This window comes from Galleria mellonella, unplaced genomic scaffold (genome assembly GCF_026898425.1).
Source record: "Galleria mellonella isolate WM207_F2 unplaced genomic scaffold, CSIRO_AGI_GalMel_v1 utg63, whole genome shotgun sequence".
Classification (NCBI taxonomy): domain Eukaryota; kingdom Metazoa; phylum Arthropoda; class Insecta; order Lepidoptera; family Pyralidae; genus Galleria; species Galleria mellonella.
The window spans coordinates 1,337,458-1,359,204 of NW_026442130.1; the positions used below are offsets into that span (position 1 = coordinate 1,337,458).

The 21,747-nt window shown below is 35.1% G+C and overlaps 1 protein-coding gene across 1 annotated transcript in view; it reads left to right on the top strand.

Annotated features, from left to right (window-relative positions):
* Positions 1–12,492, top strand: part of LOC113521604 (transcription factor Sox-12-like) — a 118,855-nt gene extending 106,363 nt beyond the window's left edge. Inside the window, exon 2 of the mRNA XM_026907181.3 lies at positions 6,448–12,492. Within this exon, the coding sequence (XP_026762982.1) occupies positions 6,448–7,167 (720 nt within the window). The 3' untranslated portion in view covers positions 7,168–12,492. The remainder of the gene's footprint in view (positions 1–6,447) is intronic.
* The last annotated feature ends 9,255 nt before the right edge of the window (positions 12,493–21,747 follow it).

Below are 21,747 nucleotides of genomic sequence, written 5' to 3' on the forward strand. Positions count from 1 at the left end.
CTTCCCCGTACCGCCTTTCTCTGCCCGCTTATTTAGCATATAACATAGAGCTACGATATTTGAGATATTTAAATTTAATTCTATATCAAGTTCTCATAGCCTTTTGTGGTATTATTTGTGATAATTTAGCTTACTAATATAAACATTATTAATTTAATATAATAGTAACTGGACGTCTGTACATGGGATTTTTTTAAGAAAAAAAATATATATACAGGGTCTTTATATATCTTATATAGAAGCCAAAATAATAATTTTAATAATTTTGTCTGTCTGTCTGTATATTCTCAAATCACACAAATACTTTAGCACCAAATGGAATACGGTTTTCATAATTGTGATCCAAAAGGTCTAAATTATAAATTGCTATATGTTTTATCTACACATATGATGTAGAGTAAAAACAGCTAGTAAGTAAAATCTGTTTCAGGTAGTAATTTTATGTTAACCTACTGGTCTTGCTTAGGCTGTGACGATTTTTTTTAATGGATGACAATGTAATGGTAACCCCGCCTGCGCTAACGGTATACCATACACTGGCGAAGCACCAGTAAAAGATGATAAGTGAGAATGAAAAGGTAAGTCAGTTAGCTCATCGTGATGAATACACCTGGAATTCAGCACGATGTTTTCCAGGGGGGATCACGTGGAGTTCAACCTGACAGAGTATATTACTAGCAATGGGACTGTTAGCCTGCATTATTAACAATCCCTTCCCCGAGGCTGTGAAGGTTAGACTGTTATGGGAAAAAATCTAAATGATTAAACACAGAATAAGAAAAAAGAGGAAGTGTTATAGTGTTTTAAGGAAGTAATATATATATATATATATATATATATATATATATATATATATATATATATATATATATATATATATATATATATATATACATATATTATTCAGTCAAGGTTACTTTTCATAAAGTTGTTTTTATCAATTTTATGGTTTTCGCATATATTACGAGTGTTTGGTATATTTTATGACCTCGTATCATTCATATGGTTGAATAGATTTTAATATTTGATTTATTGTTAGTTTAGAATCGTTCTAATATAAAAAAATATAAATCACAATCGTATCAGCCGTTAACTGTCCACTGCTGAACATAGGCCTGCCCTAGGGGGGTTTACCAGTAGTTGCCACGCTTGGCAGGCGGATCGGCAAACGCAGTTAGGCTTTGGAGATGTTTTAAGAGGGACGCTGCTGCCCGTCGCCCTCCCTTAGTCGCCTCTTACGACACTCATGGGAAACGGAAGGCCAATTCTATACTGGGACCACACGGGAAAAGACATAAAATCTTTATATTTTATAGGAAATGTAAAGTACTACAAAAAAGTATATATTTATATTTAGTTTCTCTGATTGAAAATAATATTTTTAATATACCTTAACTAATTATATAATAATGTTCCACTAGTGATCTTTTAAGAGGAAGCTATTAGCTTACTATCAGCATAGTGGCTTGGTATTTATCCTCAGATTTCATTATTACATAGTCTTTTAATTCGCTAATCGCTATATGTATCTTCAAAAATAAAATAATTATTTTCAAATTGGACAGTATTTTTATAAAAGATAAAGACCACGGGAGTTTAGATTTTTAAAATATCAAATTTGAATAAAGTTATCACTTAACAAAAAAAAAACATTTCTTTTTGAAGTCATTTAAAAAGTACGCTTAGTACTCGTATAATTGATACTGATAATGATATTGACCATGATTTTGCATTAGAATTACAGATCTCCAATACAATTAACTATAGACATTGATAGATCATAAACTAACTCGGTGTCGTACATCAATTACGAGCGTCCGATGCTCGTTTGACACTTTGCCTATGGTTATCCGTGGTACGTCACAGCTTATTTGATAAACAGAATTTATTGCTAGGAAGTATAAAAATTCCGCCTCTTATAATATTATTTTTAACATCGGTTAAAATATTGGCTTAAATATTGATAAACTTGTACGTACTAGTATATGTGGTTGCCTATTTATATTTTTTTATTTCTCATCAAACACTAAGCTTATAGTAAACAACGCCCACATACTAATTCAATTTAATAGTATTATTACTAAACATAATAGTTATAATAGGTTTGGCTTTATCAATAAATTACTTTCGTTAAATTTTTAATTTTGATCATAATATAGCTAAATTACCACAATGCGTTCATCAAAATTGGACAATGATAATGTCACCTAATTGGCGACGATTACCACTTTCTATCAGCTTATATACTATTCCAAATTATATAAAAAACTAACTTTTACCTGCGACTGCGTCTGCAGGACCGGGATATGTTTACTGTTTGAGATAAAATGTAGCCTTTATCCTTATATGCCATAATTAGTATCATTATACTACTTCATGTTTAAGACCAGAGGGAGACTTTGTACAAAAGTTGATTGCTTGGGTACCTCTGTCCTATTCGTGTTTCAATCGTAAAGCAGTTGTGTTTGCGTGGTTGTGTTTCGGTTTGAAAGGTGGGATATGGCATGAATTTACAGGATATAGAAGAGTAACACCTGATTCCTCAGGAATAGCAACGCGGGGGGGGTATCATGGGCGAAACTGTATACTCTGTTATGTCCATGGTACCGCTCATGTCTATAGGCGACGGTTACCACTTTCCATCAGCTGGGCCGTCAGCTTGTTTGCCATTCTAAGTTGTATAAAAAAAAAAGATATTATCGATCTCACATTTATAAGTTTAACCTGTGTAACAGTGTGAACGCTTGCTCTTGTAATATTAGCAGAATCAAGTTGTATAATATGTAGTTTGAATCATTTAGACCGAAAAACATAGACATATTTAGAGGGACAGGCCGTGCCCTTCCTGAAATAGTTTGATGCCCACTCCAAGATGCGAGCGAAGATTCGCAAGCTTCTTAAAGAATCAAGCTCCTTGGGAGATAATCTCAGATACACCATTGTAAAAAAAAAACACATCGATGCTTCATGACATAAAAAGGTAGGGTGATGATGCCTACTCAGAAGAAGCAAATAAAGCTATGTAGGTACTAACTATTCTAACTGCTAATTACTATATTACTTTATACTAACTACTCCCATTCCTGTCGTGTTGTATCATGGGCGAAACAGTATATAGTATATAATATATCTGTTATGTCCATTGTACTGCTTATGTCTATAGGCGACGGTTACCACTTTCCATCAGGTGGGCCGTCAACTTGTTTGCCATTCTAAGTTGCATAAAAAAGGTACTAATTGTGCAGTTATGTCTAGAAATAATAATCCTGGACTGTGTGAAAAAAAGTTACAAAGTAACCATTGAAACTCTTTTTTTTATAATTCTTTAAAAACACTATTCTCTTTGAAGAACATCAAAATAATTGTCATGATTAAAACATTTACTTGATAGTAGCAGACAGTTACTGATCCAGGAAGCGAACTGGATGCCCCTGTGTCTCACCGCTCGTACGCGTACGCAATAACAAATGTTCAGACACCATATGAGAGAGACACGTGCCGTTTGCCACTATGGGCACTCATCTTAAAATAACGCCAAAAATTGCCAATTCTCAAATGCATTTTGTCATGATAGAACATCAAAATGGAACGCCGCATTTCGGTCAAAATTAAAATGCATAAATCAAAATGATTTCCACACTAACGGTGTGACTCTAAATTTAGATGGCCAGTATTCGGTCAAAATTAAAATTCATAAATCAAAATTTATTTTATAGCGTTCCATTTTTGAAATCGCGTGAGCTTCTGTATTCTAAAAAAAAAAATATTTGATGAAATTAATGAACAAAATAAAGTTATGTTTGTGAATTATTCCAGAATTAATAATTCAAAATTACTATTTTGTAAAAGTACTGCGATGTGAGTAGTGTATGTTTTTTTATTTGGATTAGGTGTCAATAAATTTGAAATAATTTTACCACTTCCTTGTATCTAATGTCGATATGCGTCAATGAATGATTTTGATCAACATTATTGACAGCAGATTTAATTGTAATCGATACAAAATAAATATATATCGTTACAGTATATGAGTTAGAATAGTTCGTATCGATTCTTTACAAGGTTAAAATGTCGGTTTCCGTGTTGTTCAAGCGTACGTATGTGTAGCTTACGGCTTCGATTCCGCAGTTTTCGCAACGTATGGAGGTCACAGTCGAGATAAGGTTTTTTTAAAGATGATTAATAACAACTTCCTTTGAGGAAGCGTTTGTTTTTAATACACTGATACTTGTTTTTGGCGAGATTTAGTCAAATAATCGTTTCCGTTGAGATTTCCATAATTATTAGATTAGAATAGTACCACAGAACAGGTCTGCTAACGGAAGCAAATAAGCAAGTACTATAAATAATAATAATAAAGTATTTTTTTATTCAAAGGTGTGATATATTAAACGTTATGATTGTCATAAAGGTTATTTGGAGCCGAGATAAGAATGTTTTTAATATAAAGACGTTTTTAAGTCCTTGACGGTTAATGGAATGGGACGTCAACAAAAATTCAATGCATTGCCAAACATAATATTACAATATATTTACATTATAATTTTGTTGGCATAAACGCTTGCACAAATACTACAACGGTCTCGGCAAGTGACAGCGAAGAAGGGCGAACAAATAGAAATGGCGATCTCCAAAGTCCAACATTTAGAACTTCATCAAACAAAAGAGACGATTACTCTGCCTTTTGTATTAAGCCAAGTGCGAGCCCAGATGAGGTCCCAGCACCTTTTGTTTGCGAATAATGAGCTACAATAGCAGATATGAAACTTACTTTTTATTAATTCCGACCCTTATTATTGAAGCAATTTTCGTTTGAGAATATAGATTGGAATTTTTCGACATCTTGCGCTTTATTAAGTCCTTCGATCGAATCCGTGAGATTTCTATTAATATCTACGTCGCTACTAGTGCTTGATTCAACATCTTGATGTATTTTAAAAGGATGTTTTACAGTTCAATATGTATTTTATTCTTTTTTCATTATAGTACCAGTGTCATTGATTTATAGTATATCGTGTTTACAATAATTGTCATAGCGTGATATGCGCTACTTTATATTTTTATATGCTTCCAGATGACAGCATTGTTATTAAATTCGGACTAATAGCTTTAAGGTCATCTAAGAAATAACAATAATCGAAAAAGCAGTTGATGATATATATTCAAATTAACTTAAAATAGAGCATATACAATATCAAACAATATTTTATTCGAACCAATTTGTACTAATATGAAATATACAAAGGTGACTCTGCCGATAAAAAACGCACTTTTAAATGTTACATGGCAACAACAAATCGTTAGTCATCGCTATAAAAAAAGCTGCATACAAACACGTGATTAATTTATAATCCAATGCAGTCTAGATTGTGGTTCAAAACAAATTGGCCCAACAAAAAAACCTTAATAATAATAATAAGCGGCAACCTGGATATGTTTCGTGGCAGTGCAAAAAACTGCCTACCTCTATTTAGTTCACCTTGAGACTCCGAGTGGGCGTTCCGAACTTGATTTAGTTGCCATCTGACAAACCCTTTTTTTGTCCTGAATATAAATAAGACGAACAAAAAATATAAAGTCGAGGCGGTTTTTTCCCTCGCTGCTTCCATAGGGACCGCCCGAGCGAAGTTTAGCGAAAGTAAGATTTGAATAATAAAGGAGAATATTCGCTTATGTTCTTACAGCGCGGTGTTGTTTTTATGATTCTACGTAAAGCGGCTCCGCAGATAGTGGGCCGTAAAGTTTCCCTCTGGCTAAACCACGAAAATATGCTTTCCATTTCGTCGAATACAGAAACTCTTATCTAATTCCTGTATAGCTTTTCTTTTTCATATAAGGATAAAGAAGGATAAACGATTGTAGTGTAGAGACGTTATTGTCCTAATGCTTCCTGCACGATTTGATAATGACTTCCCCTGTCCTTAAAATCCTAGTTAGTCAATGTTTTATAACATTCTATGGAGATGCGGAAGCGTTTACTGCACTTCGAAAGAACACTCGTCCGTTTTATGGCTTTAGTAGATCAGTTAAAATAGAATTAAAATTGGGCCACGAGTAACACTAACCAAATGAACGCGATTTAGATTACGGGCCGTGCATTCAACCTACGCCAGTTATGTAAAATTTTCCGTAATGGAACTATTAGAATAATTATAATTCAACTTGTTTGTAGTAATAATAATTCTGATGATAACAATGTCATTAATAGTAAGGCCGCAGACTTAATGGTGCAATGTCATGCATACTAATTCAATATAGCCTGCTCTTTGCCAGAGCTAGCGAATCGGACATGCCTGAAATAATAATCGTAGTCTCCACAATTAAACTGATAACACTGATTTTCTGTCTCGAACGTAAATCTATTTTATCGGTTTGTTTTCATTAAACTATAAGGATATTAATTTTAAGACAATCTCAACTAATCGGATACTTTTCTTTTGTTCACAGACCAAGAAGAATAATCCAAACCACATAAAGAGGCCTATGAACGCATTTATGGTCTGGTCTCAGATAGAACGTAGGAAAATATGCGAGCAGACACCTGATATGCATAACGCGGAGATCTCAAAAAATTTGGGACGTGTTTGGAAAACATTGAACGATGAAGAGCGACAGCCCTTTATTGATGAGGCAGAGCGACTGCGGCAACTACATATGCGCGAATACCCTGACTACAAATACAGGCCTCGCAAGAAAACAGCAAAGCCAGCCCAGCGCTCCGGAGCAGTCACGAAACAAAAGCGCAAGCAAAGGGCAGACTCAAATAACAACAGAGGAGTGTCAAGACGACGAACGCGACTCGCTTCAAGCGTGCCGAGCGTTCCAAGCGTTCCGGTCGAAACACCATTACCTCAGCCGTTGCCAGCGTCGCCAGCCGGCTCTCCTGATTCTCCTGAATCCGCCTGTATCTATGAGGACAGCACTCGTCGAGATCCTTCCGATCTCTCCGATCTGTACTCCATCACGGACTTGCTTCCGCTACCAGCGGACTGCGAAGTTGACCTTGAAGCACTGACAGACATCGAATCCTTTGAGACGGCATCGTCATCGTCAGGGTCGCACTTCGAGTTCTCCTGCACGCCAGACGTTTCCGAAATGCTGAGCGATATCGGTGTAGCGAGCGACTGGGACGACAACACGTTCTCGTCTTTCCTGACAACGTCGTAGACCGGTGTCAGCCGCTACGGCCGCTGCCGGCCGGTTCCACTGATCTCATGCGGTCGGCCAACGAGCCGCCAAACGGAGGCCGACGACGCGGCGACCACACGCCGCCCCGCCTAGAGAGTGCCTACATCCAAAATGACGTGTCGATTTTTGGATTCAATGTACAAAGTTATTTAATAAGGATCGAGGGTGAAAATTTTAATTTTAATGTCAACCGACCGACCGGTCGCATTCTCCTTCAGTTCTATTGATTTCTTGATTAGTTTCGTAGATCGAATTCCGTTGTAATAGGCGACGCTTCAACGTCATACTCGGAAACGCATCGGGTTTAACATAGGCTGTGAGTTGGTTCTCGTTTTATCGTGTTGCTTTTGTTTCATTTACTTTTGACACATAATGGTGGTGATTTCCAAACGGCACGTCTCAGACGCATTTCAGTAAATAAATCCGTCTACACTCCGTCGCCTGGTTAGTAAGCCACGGGTTAGTTAGAGCCTCTTGTAAATGTGGTACTACATCGTTCGGGTTGTAAAGTATTTTAAAATAATCGCTCAGATGTCAAGCCCTAGCGATGTAGTACGACGCTTCTCGGGTCTCCCGCTCGCCGCATCGCTCGCACCGCGTTGTCGCGTCCGTATTCTCTAATTGTACATTACTCGACTTGGCTTCTAGTACATTTTAAAATAGTAAGTTCGCAATTTCTATGTCAACCCTTTTTTACTTTATTAACATTTGTACTTTAAGCATCACTTACATTTTATGTTCAAATGACTTAGATTGGAATAGAAAAATAAGATTAGGTTATAATAGTCATTTTTGTCTTGCGTTTAACTGTGTACGTAAGTCCACTTTATACTTTGGTGCACGTGTAGATTTATAGATCGATGATTTTAATTTTATTGTTGGAAGCTAATCGGTATGTCTTTTCAAGAATTTCGGAGTGCGGAATTTTCGAGTAGGTTTGTCATGATTGGATTGTGGGCCCCTGCTCCGTGAACTACCAAAGTTTGAGAGAAAGTCACGCGTAAACCATACGCATAACTTTATGTCACTTCAGGATTCTCCACACGCGTGACTTTTTCATGTTTCAAATTAATATTTATTAGTGACGGCAGGGGTTGATTCGATGGTTTGATTCGATGTATCGAGTTGATCTAATATACGTTAGCATGTATAGGTAAGGTTAAGCTCTTCAATGGTTAGGTATGAATTAACTGTATAGTAATGATGGCACTTGGATCGTTGTGAAGGGACACTTTTACTTCTTACTTTCTTTACGCCTTCACGCTAACATTTTCAATACAAAAGGTTTACAGAAGATACATATCAATAATGGGAAAGTACAGTTTTGCGGGACGGTGGGAAATATATTTGGATCGGCATGCAAAAGTTCGGTTTCACTTAAATATTTTGCTATTCAAACTCTGTGATTTTTACTTTATGGATTTTCTAAATTATAAGATTCTAGTGGAGACTGATATCGCGTACGTAGATTAGTTTTAGCAACGCTAGCTTCTCTCTATCTTTTAATTTTTATAACTGGGCATACTTACCGTTATATTATGAAATTCAAAACGTATTTTTGATACTTTGTGTTACTGTGGAAAACGAATGAAAAAATATATTCAAGAAATGTAAAAAATAATCCTAAATTCCCAATTAATGATTCAGTTAAATCCACAGTAACGCACAAGATTGATAAATTTAAAAAAAAAAAGCTAAAAAATCTGTCAATTCAGTGAAAATGGTGTCAGTTAGGGGGTAATGTTACCTCATTCATTTTTAAGATAGATAAACAAACCTAAAATATACTGTTTCAGATTGTGAAATCAATATTTGTAGATATTCTGTGTCCCTAAATTTAAAATAAGGGATCCGTTGTGCTCTATTATTAAGAGAAGAAAATGCTTTACCTATATTATATTCTTATAAATATATATGTAAAAAATTCGTGTAATATTTAGTAAGTGTCTATAAATACAATGATTGCATAAACTACGTGTTATCTACATTATTGCGACCTTATAAGTAATTTGTCTTGTGTGTAGTAGAGCGATATATATTGAATGGAAAAAAAAATAAATTTGTGCCTAATAAACTACATGAAATTTCATAATACTTATGTATATTTTTAGTGATGCTCAAAATACTTTTAAGCGTGTAGTCGATATTAGATGCTGTTAATGAAAAAAAAATGTACATTTAAGATTTGTTTCGACACCAGAATATGCATTTTTGTTTCTTTCATTCACTCACTAATGTAATGTTACAGAATACAACAAACAGTAGGAAATATAAAATTTCATTCAATTTGATCGTGTACCTTGGCTCTGTAATATATCCCTCCATATTTTCAAACTTTGACAATAAAACGTCATTTTTTGCTACTGTATGAGTTGGTAACGTTCTTATAAAACTTTTGTATCACGTTTCCCTTGAATATATTTCTGGATATATTATGTTTCTCCACTTATCATGTTTAGTTACATTATATATATATACGTTAATCTCAATATTGTCCTCGTAAGATACTTCGATTCAACGATATAAAGCAATATTAATATTGACCGAAGCTCAAATTAGTCTAAATATCTCCTCAGCTAATAAAATTTATACTTTTGACACAATTGTATGCCGGTTTTGAACAAAAAATGTTGTTGCAATTAGAATAATGATTATAATATGTTGTGCTGAATAACAAATTTAAGTCTTTGCAATTTATATATTTATACGATAATTGTTCAAATGAAATTACGCCAACTCGTTTAGAAATTGTTGCGGCAGCGTAATTTTTATTAGTGGGGGAGTGTGAGAAAACCCCTAAAGTATTTATAAAGGCAACATCGAATTTATAATGTTGTAATTAGCGCTTCTTGTTGTGGTGTTTCAACGTTTGGAATTATCAGGGTTTAATGTTTTCATTTAAAATTTAGATGTAAAAATCCAAATGAAATGTTACAGAATGCCTTCCTTGTCCCTTAATTACTTGATCCTTTGCATATGGTCACAGGCTTTCTTCCTTCGTAGCCTTTAAATTTTTTCAATTACTTGGAGGTATTTTTAAAATTACGAATGTAAATATAAAACTGTTTATAATAAAAGTCAAAATAAAGCGATACTGTGAGAATCATTAGAGGGTATATATATATGCGTCTCAAATTATCATAGAGGACGTAGTTAGTTGTTGTAGGTTGTAACTAAATACTTATATATTATTAAAAAAAAAAAATAATATTACGTTATATTGTATTGACATCGCATGGCATTAAGCTTACAAAATCGCTTCTCATCCAAGTAGTCGAACATTATTCTGAAAAAGAGACATCGCAAGAAATAAAAGCAACGTCATCAAACATTATATATATATATATATATATATATATATATATATATATATTACTTGTAATATAAAATAAAATTATATATTTGTAAAGTTAGACATATAAATGCGATTCAATTTAATATGTTAGTGATTTATTCACAGAACTGAAAAGTTGATAATATTCTCGTTATGTTTAAAAATTGATCGTAATATATATATATATATATATATATATATATATATATCTGTGTATTATATGTATTTATTGCCATTGTTGATTTAATTGATAAGTGTCTTCTAACTATTAAGATTTTGGTTAACTTCACTCTCATCTCACTCGAGACACAACGAAGCAGTTTCCTTTCGATTCTTGAGCACATTTCATGTAACGTGTAATTATTATAATTAACTGGTATCTAATTGGTGTCTATAAATGATAAAAATTAAACAATATAAATAACCCATGTATTGCATGTGAACATCAAGCTGTAGTGATTTCATATTATAATAAAGTAATCAATTTTGTTGTTGACGTACTTGTAGTTGTGTCATTAAATATATTTGGTCTAATGATAAAGTTAATGATAATGATTAAACAAATGAAAACTTCGCACAATCTGAATCAAGGAACTAATATAGGAGTAACAATAATAGGTATTAATGATATTAATTAAGCGAAAGATGAAGTATCTTATAGGTGTGTTAGCGGATATAATTACGTTCCATGATTTAATTTCTTTTCCTGCTAAAGGAATTTCTCAAAATAATATTGTTCTTTGTGATCGTATTAATATTGTAAATCGTAAACTTGTGTTCATATTCATCCCCCATTACCGTACTGTTGCAATGTTGGACCATCTACTTGCACTTATATTTTTACATAAGATCTTTAGATGCTCTGACTTGCAACGATCAACTGTTCTCACCACGATACCGCGAGTTGTTGAAGTTTGAATTTTTGAAGTTATTCCAATTTTTTTACTGTAAATAATTCGTTGATCAAATTTTTTAGGAACAAAAATTATTAAAGAAAAATGGTCCATTAAAATTTATCGTGTAATATTAAGATTAGCCACATGTAAGTGTACCTTGAAGTTTGTGTGTGCTTCTATTTGTACTATTGTAAAGTTGTAAAGTAATGTATGCCAAACTTTACCCTAATTTCGAAGCTAAAACATAGCTTTAACTGTACACCAAACATTGACTGATGACATTCGACCCACGCAATTACCCCCATGCTTTTTCCATTACTTTTCCATTGGACTTTGTAAATATCTTATTAATAAACTTGTTAAGGCCACAATGTTGTGTTGGAAGTCTTTTATGCCACACGTCCGTGTGATCCGATTCGTCTAGTCTCTTCAAAGTTATCTCTCACTTGCCACCTGATTGTTGTTTTGACAGCTTCCAGATGAACCTAGTGTTTTCAATGTGGCCTTTGAATAATTGATACCTGATTTTTATTAGTTTTGTTTTATTCAATGTATACCAAAAAAAATAATGAAGCTCTTAGATACCGTTACCGATGGATCTCGATTTAGCACTAACAATCTCGAAAATTTGGCGCACCAAAAAAGGAAATGTCCGTTTTTTCCTTGATTGGTACAGAAATATTGTACATATTAGATCAGGATTTGATTTAAGTAAAGGCACGGTCCTCTTGTAAGAAATAAAAAATTGTTACCCTCTTTAGGGATTATTTTACTAAAAATCTTTTGTCCATCAATAGTTTAGGAGGTTTAATTTGTATGTATAAGTTGATACGAGGATAATTGTTCCAACGCATTATTATTTTACTACCCTCGTTCGTTGTATAAATTATTGACTTTGTATTCTTTAAGGTACATACTTATTCTAACTGCAAATAAGTAGTCTTTTAAATTGTTAAGTAATTAATAACAATACTGTAGTTATGAAATACCATGTACATTTTGTATCGTAATTTGTTTCAATATGAATATATATTATTATATGGTAAAAATAAATCATCAGTTTCTAAAAAATAATCAGATTTTTATTCTAAATTATTCCTTCCTTAAAAACGTAAGTATCTGATGGTATTATAACACATTAGTAATCGATAACATAAGGATAAGTACTTATAATCTCCAATTACAAATTTCTTCCAATTACAAAGAACAATTATATTTTATAAGAGACAAAAATTAAAGCTATCATTTAGGTAAACTATGATAATTTGCCTGAATTATCTCGACGTCTCGACCGTGTTACACCGGCGGCGGTCACGAGTAAACTGACGTGGCGCTGTCATTTCTGCGCTTCCGAGGCAGAAGTATTTAATTCTACCCACTCATTGATACACATTACACTAAATGTGTCGCCACAGAATAGTGCTGTGGTATATGGTGTATACTGAGGGTTTTGCCTTAATGATAGCGTTAATTCCCTTTTATAAAACATAAATCATGCAGTATGGAGGTCTAAAACTTAATAAGAACAATTATTACTGAACTATTACGAATCGTAAATATACAAATATTAAGTCACTCATTAAAATTAAATCTTTTTCTCGAGAAAAATGGAATAATAAAACATGTTATGCCGATCCCAAATAAATAGGATAAAGGTTGGAAGGTGATAATGATGATGTCTCTCAAATTTAAAATATCAATTGATACTACACTAGTGATAAATATATAAAATAGAAAAATATTTGATATGACAGGCTTGAATCGATTAGAAGAACCTTATTAGAAACCTTAGGGCTAATTTTTTTTTTTTATACAACTTAGAATGGCAAACAAGCTGACGGCCCACCTGATGGAAAGCATTAACCGTCGCCTATAGACATGAGCAGTACCATGGATATAATAGAGTACACTGTTTCACCCATGATACCCCTCTTGAGGACTCAGATGTTATTCCTCTGTACTCTGTAAATTCACGCCATATCCCACCCTTCAAACCGAAACACAGCCATGCAAACACAATTGTTTTACAGTTGAAACACGAATGGGACAGAGGTACCCAAGCAAACGACTTTTGTACAAAGTCTCCCTCTGGATGGATTTTTAAAACACAGTTTAAAATAGTGAGTAATGACCTAATATGCCAAAATTAATTTTAAATTTGCAACAGTACTTTTTATATTTGTCCATGGGTCCCCTCCATCAAACTAAGACATTATTGTCGCGTTTCAACGCAATATATCCGTCCCCTTTCACTGGAAATTTACACAATGTCAAAATTTAAATTTCATAAGTAATAAAACGGTCTAATCTTGACGAAATTTCGCCGCAATTTTAGGACAGATGAAATTACACTTAACCTGATGGCATAATCAGAAATGAGTAATGAGATGTCTAATATAAGGAAGGGCATATAAAATTAAAGTAATAAATTTGAATAATAGCCTCGTGGATGAAGAAGTCACATTTTATTTGGCTTAATGAAACGAGCGGAGGTCACTTGGGGATAACATGTAAATATCCAGACAATATTTGGTGTTGGAGTTTTGTGAGAGTCGACGGGATTCGTAACATATAGTCTTCTTGCGTGTACTAATCTAATGGGGTACCATTTGTGGCATGGTCTATGTAGACCAGGAGTGGACGACTTGACTAGACCCAAGATCTACTGTTTACTGACGAAATCCTATGAGATCTATCGATTACTTACATACTTTTCGAATTCTCAAATGAAACAACATAGTTTAGTACACAATTATGTAGTAATAGCGACCCGTCCCGTCTTCGCACGGGTGGACATTTTTACATTTTAAAAAGTCATTAAGGCTGCACACGCGACGGAAGCTTAAAAATGGAGTAACTTCTCCCGTTTCCCCAATATTTCCCTTCACTGCTCTGCTCCTATTGATCGTAGCGTGATGAAAAGTATACTATAACCTGCCCAGGAGTATAAAGAATATTTGTACCAAGTTTCGTTAAAATCCGTCGAGTGGTTTTTGTTTCTATAACGAACATACAGACAGACAGACAAAAATTTTACTGATTGCATTTTTGACATCAGTATCGATCACTAATCACCCCCTGGTAGTTATTTTGAAAATATATTTCATGTACAGAATTGACCTCCCTACAGATTTATTATAAGTATAGATATACATATATTGTAGTATTTGTTATTAAAAGGAAAAACATAAAACTAAAAATTATTCTCAGTGACTACTTACTTATATTAGTGTGAGCATTGCGTCTGAGCATCTTCCGCTAGATTAGCAAAATATTATATTGTATGTTTATTGTAAAATTTTTATTGTACGTAATTTATATTGGATACGTTGAAAGATTTAATATACAATGGCGGAGTTACAAAGGGATCTCTTACAGTCGATCTCTAAGAAGCTGAAAGAAAACTATAGAATGTACAAAGGTTAAAACCGTTCAGCTAAAGAGAAACTAAATAATAACTAGTAAAAATTGATTATATAATAGAATTACATTATATTTTTTGCTTGGCCACGATCGACTCGACTAATAGTCGATCTACCAGTTGGCCACTCCTGCTATGGACTTCACATATATTGTGAAGCCCATGCGACATAGGCTTCACAATATATGGGAGGTCTACGGTGGCACATCTTTATAGACGATGGTTATTTATTATTAGTTAGGCTAATTATCATTATACCAACCGTTAACTGTCCACTGCTGAACATAGGTCTTCCCCATAAGGGGAGTTTTATCAGTAGTTGCTACGCTTGGCAAGCGGATTGGCAACCGCAGTTAAGCTTTTGGTGATGTTTTAAGAGGGACGCTGATGACTATCCCTCAACCATTTACTTTAGTCGCCTCTTACGACATCCACGGGAGAGAAAGGAATGGCCCATTCTATGCCGGGACCAAACGGCACATCAGGTAAATATTGCCAGATAATTCAAATGTTAAATCAGCCAATCAATAATAAGGATTTCTAGAAAATTTAAACATTTTTTAAGGCAGTTAAAAATATGTAATATTTCAAATTTCATCCATATATACCGAAATAAATAGAAACACAATATTAATACCCCTTTCATGCCCAAGACTTTGTGAATGCCAAACGGAAACAAAACGCTGTGACTATGCATGATAAGGAAAACTCGAGATAGGATCACACTAATCCTTTTGGTAAGTAGGTATAATAGTAGACTGATATATCTACCTTCTAAGACAAAAGCTCGTGCCCAGCAGTGGGTTATTAATGGATTAGTAGAATGATGACGACTGAAGGAAACGAGTATTTATTCTTTTAAATGAGGTCAAGGGACCATGGTTTTTTAATGGATGATAATGGAATGGTGACCCCGCCTGCGCTAATGGCTTACGCTGGCAGGGTACCAGTGAGAGATAATAGGTGAGAATGAAAAGCAAGTCAGTTAGCCCATCGCGATTAAGACATCTGGAATAGAGCACAATGGTCTCCAGGAGAAACCACGTGGAAGTCGACCTGACTGGGTATATTTCTAGTAATGGGATTGGTCCTGGTGTCCTGGAGGAACGCATTATTAACAAACCCTTCTTCTCAAGAAGTATTGGTGTCATGAGTATCACAGATATTCAGTGACGTCCGCAGTACTGTTCATGTGGGGGGAAGGAATTGTTAGTAATGGGGAGGATAGTCCCCATTGCTATCAATATACCCTATCAGATCGACCTCCACGCGGTCCCTCCTAGAAACTATCGTGATTAATTTATTGTTGAATTCGCACGATGGGCTAACTGACCTGCCTTTACATCCTCATCTATCACTTGTCACTGGTGCCCCACCAATGTATTCCGATAGCGCAGCCGGAGTTACCATGCCATTTTTACACTTAAAAAAAAAGTACTGTTTGTGTCTATAGACGATAGTTACCACTATCTATCAGGTGGCCCGTCAGCTTGTTTGCCATTCTAAGTCGCATAAAAAAAACATTCTGTCTTAAAAATAAAATTTTAATTACAACGAAAGATTTATTTATTTATTTATATATACACATTTACTTATAGTATAGATTATAGGTTATAACAAAAATGTACACAGACAGAGTTATCCCTCAAAGGGATTTCTTCCAGTCGACCTTGAGAACCTGGAAGGAGCAAGTATCTACAGGGTTTATATATAAAGCATAACATATATAGTGCAAAAATAATACGATAAGTAATAAATTATAGTAGCTATATATTATAATATGCAACGCAAGAAGAAGTGTCTTAGACTTGCTTTATATTTGACTAGCTTTTACCTGCGACTGTGGTCGCTTGACCGTGATATGATAAACAGTAACAGCCTATCTCCTTCTCCACCCCATATTATACATGTTTACTAAATTTCATAATACATATATGAAGTAACAAACTCCCTTTTACATATTCTTTTTTATGCAACTTAGAATGGCAAACAAGCTGACGGCCCACCCGATGAAAAGTGGTAACCGTCGCCTATAGACATCAGCAGTACCATGGACATAACAGAGTATACTGTTTCGCCCATGTTACCTCCCATGTGTTGCTATTCTGTGCCCTGTAAATTCACTGCCATATCCCACCCTTCACAGCCATGCAAAAGCAACTGCTTCACAGTAGAAATACGAATGGGACAGAGGTGTCCAAGCAAACGAATTTTGTACAAAGTCTTCCCCTGGTAACATTAGTAAGCATTCTCGATGATCCGTATCGTAATAGGATTGTTTTTATATAAAATATAGGACAAACGAACATGCGCTACACCTGATGGTAAGTGATTACCTCCGCCCATAACTCCGCAACATCACAGAAATTGCAGGTTTGTTGCCAGTCTTTTTGGAAGGAATATCCACTCTTTGGAATCAACTTCCAGCAGCAGTATTTCCGAACCGATACGACATCATAACCTTCAAGAAAAGAGTATATTGTAGTAGGGTATGATGCGTATTAGCCCAAACAGTGTCTTAAAATAAATTGCTAATAAAATGGACTGTCCTATCCTAAAATATTGGGTGGGATAGGATATGAATGCAAGAGCGTCATGGCTGCTCATTTACTCACATAAGTAAATTTATAACTAGCAAAATGGGTCTTATGTTGTCTAAATAAATAATTAATTATTATTATTATATTTCTTTTTAAAATGCCGGCAGCACACTTGCAATACCTCTAGTGTTGCGGGTGATCATGGGCGGCGGTAGTCACTTACCGTCAGGTGAACCACATGCACGTCTGCCCCCTGTGTTACAAAAACAAAAGTACAAATAAATAAAATAAAAAATATTTTCAAATACTAATGTATCAGTATCGACATGCAGGTAGGTTTTCTTTGAAAGAATGAAAGACCAATCACCCTGTAGTGGTCTAAGCACACATAGTTGAATGTGAATTATGAAGCAGTTATAATTGAATAATTGATACATTTATACGCTTCACTGCAGATATTGATTATATTTAATAGGTCTTTCATGATAATGATGGCAGTATGCCTGCAGTCGTATTTATTATCAAGTTACTAGTTAAGCTACCAGAGGGAGACTGTACAAAAGTCGATTGCTTGGGTACCTCTGTCCTATTCGTGTTTCAACCGTGAAGCAGTTGTGTTTGCATGGCTGTGTTTCGGTTTGAAGGGTGGGATATGACGTGAAATTACTGGGTACAGAGGAATAACACCTGAGTCCTCAGGAATGGCAACGCATGGGGGGCATCATGGGCGAAACAGTATACTCTGTTATGTCCATGGTACTGCACATGTCTATAGGCGACGGTTACCACTTTCCATCAGGTGGGCCGTCAGCTTGTTTGCCATTCTAAGTTGCATAAAAAAAAAGCTACTCATTCATTGCAGCTTTAAACAACATTTTATGCAACGGCATGATTTTGAGTGTTCTGGGTTGAGTTCCCATATTTTTATTGCATGATATGTCATTAGTTATTAGTCATTTATTCAAAAAAACAATGTACATTATGTCTGAAATAAGGGATAAACATACAAAAATAATTACATTCATTTGAATATTACAACCATCCAATAACTACAATAATAAATATATTTTGCAATAAACAATGTCAACTTCATCCGTAATATTATATATATGTCAAATTTATTTTTAATTATTTACAATAATCAACAATAGGGGGAAAGGGGTTGTTAGCAATGGAGTTTGACAGCCCCATTGCTAGCTATCAGGTCGACCTCCACGTGGTTCCCCCTGGAAACCATCGTGAACAATTCTTGTTGAATTCGTCACGATGGGCTAACGTGCCCCGCCGGTGTATACCGATAGCGCGGGTGGGGTTACCATTCCATTATAATCCATTAAAAAAAAAAAAAAAACACCAGCGGCATTGCAAGTGTGCTGCCAGCCATTTTAAAAGAAATATGCTCTTTTCTTGAAGGTTGTAATGTATTTAATTTATCATTAGCTTTTACCCGCGACTGCGTGAGCATGACCAGGATATGTTTATTAATCGAAATAACAAGTCTATATTATTTTTCATTCTATACAACACGTGTACAGCAAATTCCATAGTGATCGCGTACCTGTGAAGGTAATAAACAAACAAACTCACTTTCACATTTATAATATTCGTAAGTATTTCTACCTGCTCTAAAGCAGTCCGTATTGTTACAATTTCTTAATACAGCCGGAGAGGTACGAATTTGGAATGCAACACCGGTACCGCGAGAAACATTCATAAACATAAATAGCTCATTACGGAAACTAATGAGATGACTTATATGCGATACGAGAATTGTGAGACTTCTGCATGGACATGTCTATTATTGTGCACTGGAATAGATTTTTTAGAGGTGATAAAGTAATCATTTAATATTTTGTTTTTTAAAAAAAGTTTCCAATTGTAATAAAAACCGATTTCTTTTTAGAATGGAAGGGATGGCTTATTCTATGGCGGGACCACGCGGTAGTACTTGTTTAATAACTTAGTATTTTTATTTTATTTTATTTGACAAAAAAACACAAAGTTACAAAAAACAAGATACAATGGGCCCCACACTAGGCGAACCTGTATCGTGGGCAAAGATTAACTAATCACAAATGTTTGGTAATAAAAAGTACATAGTGGGCGGGTATTAATATAAAAAAGAATATAAAATTGAAATAGTGAAAAAAGTAATAAAATCAACAATATAGATACACAAGCAATTATAAAACACTAATAATATATGTCTGTAAGAGAAGCTTATGTATGTATAGTGTTAATTTAATTTCGTTATATATATATATATATATATATATATATATATATATATATATATATATATATATATATATCATCTTCCTACCCTTATCCCAATCATTTGGGGTCGGCGTAATATGGTTTTATCCATATTACAAACAGATTTGGTTTTTAGTTTTACGACCGGCCACCTGCCTGACGTCAACCCTCTTTGGGATATATATATATATATATATATATATATATATATATATATATATATATATATATATATATAGGATATATATAGGAATATATATATATCCAAAAAATAATATTAGATAACAGACTTTTAAAATATTCGAAAATATATATCGGGCAGTTATGGGCGATGACATTTTTCTGATATCAATGTTACTAGAGACTTTGTACAAAAGACGTTTGCTTGAGTACCTCTGTCCTATTCGTGTTTCTACCGTGAAGTAGTTGTGTTCGCAAGTTCGCTTGGTGTTTCGGTTTGAAGGGTGGGATAAGGCAGTGAATTTACAGGATACAGAGGAATAACACCTGAGTCCTCAGGAATGGCAATGCATGGGGGGTATCATGGGCGAAACAGTATACTCTGTTATGTCTATAGTACTGCTCATATCTATAGGCGACGGTTACCATTTTCCATCAGGTCGGTCAGCTTGTTTGCCACTCTAAGTTGCATAAAAAAATATATAGAGAAAACCAACATATTGGCGTGCTATCCATAATACCTATGCCTACACGTGACTTTAACCATAAGGTCAGTGAAAGCTATATCAGTATACGAGGTTTGTCCGGAAAGTACGTATAAAAGTTTTTTAAAAATTTTATTTTACAATTATTCAGGTAAATCAATTTTATCCCCTTCAAAGTACTCCCCCTGTGACATAATGCACTTGTGCCAACGCCGTTTCCACTGTGAGAAGGCTCCTTGAAAGTCCTCTGGTTGTAGGTTTCTCAGCTGCCCCGTCGTAGCTTTTTTTATCTCATTTATGTCCCCCAAATGCCGCCCCCGAAGTACCAATTTGGTTTTTGGGAACAAGAAGAAGTCACACGGGGCCAAATCCGGCGAATAGGGGGGTGTTCGGTCACCGTAATGGAATTTTTACTCAAAAACTCACGGACAACAAGAGAGGTGTGGGCAGGGGCATTGTCGTGGTGAAGAATCCAACGCCCCTCTCGCGCCAATTCTGGACGAACTCGTGCCACACGACTGTCTGACCGTTAAACGACGGTCCCCATTAACACAAGTTCGAATTCTTTCCACGTTTTCGTCGGAATGTGAAGTGGAAGGACGTCCTGAACGTGGGTCATCTTGAACGCTTTCTCGGCCCTCTCTGAATCTTTTTAGCCACTTGTGGACGGTTGGTTCCTTCACAGCATCATCCCCATAAACTGTTCTGAGATCGGCAAAAATTTCACGGCCATTCTTGCCGAGTTTCGAGAGAAACTTGATTACGACGCGCTGCTCTTCAACGGAAGCGGGCTCCATGCCGACGGGGTTTCGTTAAGAGGTAACTTCACAGATGGCGTGACAAGCCAGTTCGCACCGCACGGCGGTCAGACCAGAACTGAAGCATTGTTAGGGACATAAGGAAGGGGTCCTGCGCTTACCTGGCCTCCCCACTCCTCTTTCTCGCATTCCAGAACACTTTTATACGAACTTTCCGGACAGACCTCGTATATATGTAATTGTATTACTTTTATTTATCTAAATCTATTAATTGTTTACTTGGAAAAACAACGCTATATAAAGTAAACATGATTTCCATCGTTCGTACAATCTCTAGTATCGGTCCTATCATAAAGGTCGTTTGTGATAATGCTGTGATAAGCATGAACACGTTTAAGTCATGCACATTTCTTTTTATAATAACAAATAGATATTTTTTGCTCCACAAACAAACAGCTTCAATTACGCGTATATTTCCATCGTTATCATAACAATCATTTCGTGTCCACTGCTGACTATATGCCTCCCCCATCATTGGAGCAATTGCTCCAATAATGGGGGATAGGGGAGCTCCAGTGGATTGCAGAAATTCAGTGGATGCAGGTGGCTCAGGACAGCTTTTATGGCAGTCTGTGGGAGAGACCTATGTTCACCAGTGAACAGGTAATGGATGAAATGAAATACTATTG